Below are 8,667 nucleotides of genomic sequence, written 5' to 3'. Positions count from 1 at the left end.
TGTATAATGCAATGGGCTGACACAAACACTGGATTTCTTCACATGACTATTCTGTAACCACGAATATATACACCATTGTATTACAAGCTCAACACTAGGGACACAACTAGAAACTATAAAAGTAACGTACGTTTTTCTCGCTGTTTCCGCGTGATTTATAGGTTATGAATTCGAATCATAACGATGATAATAATAGTGATGCTAGAATAAATATTCTATTTACATCTCAATTTTTGTAATACTTTGTAAACAATATTATATAAAAAAGAATTACAAAAGTTAAAAAAAAATATCTCAAGGTTTTAATTATCTATTTTAAGTGAGAGATATTTTTATTTATATATTTTAGAAAAAGACAAGGAGTAGTAGAATTTAAAAACTAAAAAATAAGTGCTACTACTAGGAGTAATATATAAATGAAAATGTAAAAAAAGAAGAGAAAATAAAACTTTTACCTTAGTTGTGTTACTGTTGTTCCTCTGCCACCTTTCAGAGTACTGATGCAACAGTATTAGCTAAGCTTCTCCATTGTCAATCTTCTTCACATTTCATAAACACCTCTCACTTTTCTTCACTTTATTCATCTCCTTTTTCTCATAATAATTGTATACTGGCTCTACCAACTATGGAAGCTTTCAGTTTACTCAAGTACTGGCGTGGTGGTGGAGCTGCCGGAGTTTTCTCTGACGATGCCGCCGGTGCTAAAACTCGTTCGGCTGTTCTCACTGAAGTTAGTGTTAACTCGTCTGAATCTGACTCCGACGAGGATGGAGAGGTAGACGGAGATGACGGACCGTTTTTTGACTTGGAGTTCACTGCTCTTCCTGAGGAAGAAGAAGTGAAAGTTGAAGGAAATGATAGGTGTAAAATTAGTTCAAAGAAGGAGGAGGAGGAGAATGAGGAAGGAGATGTAAGTGAGTCGGAGAATGAAGAAGAGCTGAAATTCACGCTTTCTCCGTCTAGTTCGAGTGTTGATGGTACGGATCCGAATGTATCACTTTCGCCGTCGGATGATCTTTTCTTCAAAGGAAGTTTGGTTCCAATTGAGCCTTCATCGCTGTTGCTAACTGCATCGGAAGCGAATTCTAAATTTTCTTCGTCATTGTTGAAGTCTGCAACGAAGTTTAGAGTGTTAATGTTGAAGCTGAAGAAGCCGAAATCAAATGCAGCAACAAAAACTGGAAAATTATCTGAAGGTGATGGTGATGGCGATGATGGCTCTGTTTCAGCTACTCCAAAACCACTACGGATTAAAGTATCAGAGGATGAAAAAGAGGAGCGTCAAAATCGAACGCAGAGCAAGTTTTTAACAGTGAAGTTAAAGGTTGAAGAAGTTCCTATTAAGTCACTGTTTACCAGAGATAACAGCTCTAAAGCTAACAACAGCAGCAGCAAAACACAGAAGCGGAATCCGGAGGAAGCATTTTCAACAAATGCAGCCATTTCTTCTTCCGATGAGAAGAAATTTTCTAAAGATGTGATGCAGAAATACTTAAAAAAAGTAAAACCTCTGTACATTCGCGTCTCGAAGCGTTACGGCGAGAAGCTCAAATTCTCCGGACAGTTAAGTTTTACAGGAAATGCTGCACTTAAGCCCGGACCTTCACCACCTCCGTCCGCTACCGCGAAGGCAGAACCGGCATCGGACGCACCACAGACGGCAGAGAAGAACCAGAAGCAGGGGAATATTCCGTCAGGACTGCGAGTAGTTCGTAAACGTTTGGGGAAAAGCAGATCGGCTTCATCGGCGGTTATCGCCGCGTCGCCGGTAGCATCTAACCGTCGAGACGACTCGTTATTGCAGCAACAAGACGCAATTCAAGGCGCCATTTTACATTGCAAGAGGTCATTCAATTCATCTAGAGGTAAACCCAATTAACATTCCCAAAAATTAATTAATCAAAATAATTATTCCATAATCTTAGTTATCTCCTCACACGTTTCTAATTTAATTAATTATAGATTCAGAATCATCCATTTTATCACGATCAGCAAGCGACGCTTCACATGAAAAATCAACTCACTTAACAACTGATTCATCTGCATTAGAGGAAGCCATAGCGGTGAGAAAATTAGAAATATAATTAAAATTAAGATTTTCTGCCTAAAATCGTTAATTATTACTATTATTAGTAGTTAAGTTTTTGTTTTCCCTCGATTATAGAGAATTCAACGGTCATGACAAAGTAATGAGTGGTCAATTATCTGTTTTCTCTCGTGCTTTGCTCTTTGTAAATTATTAATTAGCACTTTAATATTATAGAATTATACTATTAGTTGTACTTATTGTTCTATTATTATGTAAAGGTTTATCCTAATCTCCTATTTAAATTTTAATTAAATAGTGTCTTCTGCTTTGCATTACGTGCATTTGTTGTTGCTTAAGAATTTGTAAAAAATGCTTCTACTTTTGTACGTTGTTGCTGCGATTGTTTTCCCTTGTGTTTTCTAGATTTTTGGTTCAAAGTACAACGAGAAAGTATACAAATTATATTCTAGCACACAACTCGAAGAATTTTCACTCGGAGGTTCAAAACTTATAATATATACTTAAAAAGAAGTTTTAATTTTACATGGGTAATTGAGTGAATTTTCAAGAAACTTGTTTCATCAACCCAAGTTTAGATATGTGATGGAATATAAAATTTTTGTGAGAACTTGTTTCATCACTTTGCTAATCATCAAAATATTGTGTTCATTGAAGGAGTAATTGCTTTTTATAATATATATATATTATAATAACCTAGAATTGGATAAGACTTCTCAAAGGCACCATGTAAATGTACCAATAAGTGTTGTTGGATAAATCTTTCCACAAGGTAAGAAAGTCATCTATCTTTTTTTTTGTTTATTCATCGAGGTGTGACCTAATAGTCAATAAAATGATTGTAAACTCTAGGTTTCAGGTTTAAAACTCAGTGACGGCAGAAAAGAATTAGGGATTCTCCTCATCTATTCAAGTCTTTTAGCAAATAAAGTTATTTGATAACCGATGAAATGTGTGAAAGCTGACCTGAACGTCAAAATCATCACAGGATAATTTTTAAAAAAATATGGTATTAGATGTAAGGAGTTTGGCAATAATTTGGATTGGAGTAGCAACTTTTGAAGTTATAAAGTGTCTTTAGCGGTCAACAATCCGGGTAAAGTGGAAACAAAGATATCCTAGTTAAATTTTCTTTTCTTTTCATCTTGCTTTTTCAGTTTTTCCTTTATCTTTTTCCCCTTTTTGGGGGTTTCTTTTTTAGTATATAGTATTAGTAATATTCAATCTTCAAAGTCGAAAAAGAATAGAAGAGAGAAGATAGGATAGGTAGGTCATTCTTCTTCTTTTTTAACACAATTCTACAAAACATAGTTAAAGTGAATGAAGTGTTTGTGTTGTCCATTCCATGTCAATTTCGAAAGTTGTGAACGTTGATTTTGATGCTTTAGTAAATAAATTGATAGAAATATACTTGTTGAGATTCAATTTGTCTCCTATTCCTAAACTTTTCCCTACAAAAGTGCTGCTGCAATGCCACGCCCTTTTAACAAAGCTTTTTACTTTGACCAATTTTGTTTCCTTCTTTCTCTAACCACTACTTACACCCAAAAATTTATTGGGTAGGGTTTTAGAACCAAGCCAAAAATGGCGAAAAAAATAAGGTTCAAACCAAAAGGACAATGAAGACAAAGTTTAAATAGATTGTATTAGTCTCCGTCGTACATAATATCGTAAATCTATAATTTGCCAGATAAATCTACAAGAAATGTAAGGTATAGGTAGAGATATATGAAAAAATAGAATAAAAAATGAAATATGATTATTAAATAATAAATAAAGACAAAATGAGAAAATAATAACTAGGTAATAATACTATTATATCAAATCAATCCTTACATAAAATACTTTTTCATTATTACTTAACGATAAATTTAAATAATATAATATAAGAATATGTAAACAACGATCAAAATAATCATTAAATTTAAACTAATAATATCATATAACACGATTGGTAACAACTATCCAAACAAGACGTAAGACTCTTGGTCTAGTGGTAAGAGCTATAGATGATGTGTCACATTTTCGGATATTAAATTGAAACTTTGGTTTCCTTTTTACTCTGTTTGAAAAAAAAAACACTTACGTTTAGAAACCATTTAATGTTAGAATATTTATTTTTATCTTTAATGAATGTTTTATAGCAAACAACTCTATCTATGCTTATTTTTTTTTCAACAATAATTAAGTACTCGTACATACATGCCTTATTCACTTTGCAATCAATAAAATGCAACGTTAAATAAAATGTCACAAAAGAAAAAATCATTTTACTTTTTACTTTCTATTTTATTGATAAAATAAATGTTCTTTTTTGACATTTGAATTATTTCTTTCCAATTAGAATCACAGAATTAATGAAATCACATAGACAGAGTTAAATAATAGAAAGTGACAAAAAGTCACAATGTTTTTGGTAGTGGTAAAGCAAATAGTTGACGGAGACGAATTTAAAATTTAATTTTATGAATTAATAAATTTTATGATGATAATTTGAAGTGTTAATAATGAAATTTTATATTTAATATGTTAAAAAATATATAAATATTACAAAAATTATTAAATTTGGTCTAACTCGTGAGTCGTGCCCGGTTGTTACACTATATATCCAAAGATGGACTTGTAGGTCATGGAGATCACAAATTAAATCTGATTTCTGTTTTCTTCTTGAGATCGTTTTAATGTTTATTATTCTTTATTAAATGAAAAACATGAATAAAACAAGCACAAGAATCCATATAGTAGCCAAAGGCATATAATTATTTACTAATTTAGCCATTTAGAGAAAATAATAAAGCATCTTTTGAAGGTTCATGTACCATTAAAAAAGTAAATATATTTACCAATATTGAATATTCTGATTAGACATGTCTACATTTATAGTAAGTAGTTACAATTTTTTCTTCTTGTTGTAAACCTACTATTCTTCTTTTGATTTTTCATTTTATGTGGTGAAGGTGGATCTATAAATTAGGTGCTAAACTAGAATTTTAGTTATAGACTTCATATGACTCAATAATTTGGTGAAATTCTATATTCGTATTGAGAAATTTACTTAATACTATATGTCTAAAAAAAAAATGCTTAAAGCTTCTAAACTCTAAATTTATCTGTCATTAAAGAATGTACGACCAGTAGATACAATTACATATATTAAATTTTTTAGACAGCCCGATACTATAAAACATTTATTTTATATTATCAATATGTAGAAATTAAACTAATAAAACAAATGATTTTTAATATAATATGCCAATTACATCAATCAAGGTTTCTTTACACTTTGTTTTTAGCTTGCAAGTCAAATATGTGAATAGGATTCTAGTTTACAACTCTACATAAGCTATAGAGTTACATAATATGGCCAAAATGTGAACTACTATGAGTTAATGTTTGCATGTGATTGTGATAATATGATTCCAATTTCCAACTCTACATAAGCAATATTAAGACTTACTCTCTCTTTTTCAAATTATCTATTATGTTTCTTTTTTACACGCCTCTTAAAATATATTTATAAGAAATTTATTTTTTAAAGAGACTATTTTACCCTTATTTCTCTTCATTATTTACTCTATTGAGGTATATTTAGTTTTAAAGAACAATTATTACCAAGGAAATGAAAATAGAATCATTAATCTTATCTTAAACTTCTAAAATAACAAATATATATATATATATATATATATATATATATATATATAAGATTGGGAATATATTTTGAAAATTTCCTAAGCATAGTTTCATTTTAATTTCTTTGTAAAACTTTTTTTTTCATTAATTATACAATTTAGTTAGTTACTAGTACTAGCTATTAGTAATTGGGTTAAATAGCACTGCTCTACTTTGCAAGGAAAGGCCTATAATTCAGCTTTTACTTTTAGGCCCATTAGTGGATTTGGTATAATTCCGATGAGAACGATATTTCAATCTTGTATTGATTCGACTTTAAAATCAAATATTTTTCTATCAAAAGGTGAACTTCATATTTCTTTTAGAGAATCTTTTAATCGTTCAGATCAATTACCAAAAATTTTCTAATTTAGATTTTTTTACAAAATCATTAACGATAAAATCATTAGATTTTATCTTTTTCGATATATAACTTACTAAAGGCCTAGAGAACATAAAATTCGCAAGAAGGACAAGAAAGGAGTTCTTTAAACAATACAACTATATAAATTATAATCAATGTTAAAACCATATTTATAACACATCCAAAACACGAATAAAATTTCCAAAAAAAACATCTTATAATCTATAAAGACACATTTTTCTTGCAATCAATATCTCCAACATATTGATTTCTCAAATCAACCATTATATTACAATTCGTTTCAATTTCAATATTCTTTTTGATAATATTCAAAATATTAATTCTTCCATTAATCATCGTATACGTACTCATCGGTAACTCACCGGACTTCAAATCACTCCCTAACCGTGGAATTCTCAATATTTTCTCCACCATTATTTCCACCGTTACGTTCATCCGTAACGTCCTCCGTGCCTTGGTGGTCCCTGGTGGCGTTAGGGCTTCTCCGATGGCCACGTCATCATAAAACAAACTAGTCATCGCTTCATTAAACTTGAATGACATTGAATTTCGATTTTCGACGGACAAGTCAACGGATACCGTTAAGTTAACGTTTGGTTGGAGAGTAGTGGACGTATTGAGATAACTTATTCCGTCAATCTTGACGGAATTCATCCTTATAGACGGTTCGTGTACACGGAAAACGGTGAATCCAAGTACCAACATTATAACCACGAGTAATAAAATAATGGCTATACAACAACCACAACATTTGATACATCTTCTACGACGTCGTTTTTTCTGATGTAACGCCATGGTAATATTCTTATCGTCGTTATTAATCAAAATTCGATGAGACTTTTGTGCTAAAAATCGAGCTTGATCGTTTGTAGAAGCTATGGATGAATTTGGAGATAGTGGTTGAGACATTTTTTAGAACTATACTTTTAATTTGTGGCACGTAAAGAGAGTTTAGTGTAACGAGTGTTTTTATAAGTTATGGAAAATATACAATATACTTTTTAATTAGGCTTATTATTTATTGTTTTTTCACAGCTTTGAATGTTGACTTGGAGGGGACTATATATGTGTTTTATTTTTATTTAATAAACAATTTAATGTATGTATAGATGCTCTAGTCATGGAAGCTTTTGCTAATGAACGACGAGAAGAGGAATTTAACAACCCCTAATTTGTTGCTAATTACTTGCTATGTTATCTATGAATTTGATTTTTTTTTTTATATAAAAACCTATTATAACAAGTCTTACAAATTTATATGTACATAAAGATTTACATTTAGATTTGTAGCGTGCGATCCAAATTTAATCACAACATCAATGCAATATGCGGACATCAAACACCAAGTGGAAAAAAAAACGTATACACATGTATATCCTTCCACACAATATATATCTTCTAATACTTTCGCTGTCCACTTTTATTTGTCATGTTGCGCTGTTAGAAAATCAATTGAATTAATTTTCAAAGTTTTATTAGATTATATTAATTTGATAGTTTAAACAAAAAATTTAATTATTCAAAAATTATACAAAGAGTACTAGAGAAATCGCAGCGTTGTCGTATTTACTATAAATTGCAATTCTTTGCATATTAATACGATGAGTAAATACATCATAAAATGTTAGTCAAATTTTTTATCGTTTGACTTTAAAAAAGAAAATTATGACTAACAAAAGTGGACGGAAGGAGTAATAGTTTGTATACTTTTTTGTATTTTTAGCTAGTAAATACAATCATATAAATCTGCTTGCTTAATCGAAAGGGAAATGTATATAAGGACGGATCATTATATTTAAACACAAGATAAAATTAGAATTAAAGTATTGTTTGATGACAAAGTTTCCAACAAGTTGATAGTTACTTTTTTGTTAGATATATAGGACCATTATAAATTTCTATACTAATAAATTACTACGATCCAATCTCATTTTGCATCTACCTATTGATAAAAAGTCTTACATGTCTATTGTTAAAATTATCATTGATAACTCCACTAATCTTTTTAAATTCGTCTAATTAATCATATGGTATCCTCTATTTACTAGCCTGATTAATTAATACAAATTCGTATGGAAGGAGTTTCACCATGTCTTATGGAATTATAATTATCTATTTGTATTATGTAGTCTATTTTTTCTTCAAACTCATTTATATTAAGATTACTCGTTAATAATTGATCGAATTCGACACATTTGTTGTATTATAGTACTTATCTCATTTAACACTCTTTTTTCTTTTCGTACGATTTTGCTTATACTAATTGTTTATAACATTATAAATTATGTCGTCATTTAAACATCAATACATCATTGTTACTTGCATGTACAATATGAAGAATGGAATTGAAAAAAAAAATGAACAAGGCAAAAAGGAATAGTCTTTTACATATGCTCTCTATATATTTTCCAAAAAAAAAAAAAAACTAAATACTATATACATAAGAAAAGTAAATATATATCAACTACATAGGAGATCTTGAATTGATTGGCTTGTAAAATTTAAATTCATGGTACAATTCATTGTTGATATTTTATGTTTACTAATAATCTTCATAGCCTTC

General features: G+C 29.9%; 1 protein-coding gene across 1 annotated transcript; it reads left to right on the top strand.

Moving 5' to 3' along the window:
- The first annotated feature begins 423 nt into the window (after positions 1–423).
- On the top strand, positions 424–2,362 carry LOC107027308 (probable membrane-associated kinase regulator 2). The gene is made up of 2 exons (XM_015228484.2): positions 424–1,865; positions 1,963–2,362. The coding sequence occupies exons 1-2, from the start codon at positions 626–628 to the stop codon at positions 2,082–2,084; spliced, it is 1,362 nt and encodes a 453-aa protein (XP_015083970.1). The 5' UTR covers positions 424–625; the 3' UTR covers positions 2,085–2,362.
- Positions 2,363–8,667: the final 6,305 nt, after the last annotated feature.

The sequence above is a fragment of the Solanum pennellii genome, chromosome 8 (assembly GCF_001406875.1).
Source record: "Solanum pennellii chromosome 8, SPENNV200".
NCBI lineage: Eukaryota > Viridiplantae > Streptophyta > Magnoliopsida > Solanales > Solanaceae > Solanum > Solanum pennellii.
Note: the sequence above shows the minus strand (reverse complement) of the source record. Positions and strands in the feature narration are given on the sequence as shown.

What these genes read in the sequence shown, in the direction of transcription:
- LOC107027308 (XM_015228484.2), top strand. Translation starts at nt 626, where the DNA reads ATGGAAGCTTTCAGTTTACTCAAGTACTGGCGTGGTGGTGGAGCTGCC. An exon ending in GTCATTCAATTCATCTAGAG is followed by an intron (nt 1,866 to 1,962) that starts GTAAACCCAATT and finishes AATTAATTATAG; the next exon opens with ATTCAGAATCATCCATTTTA.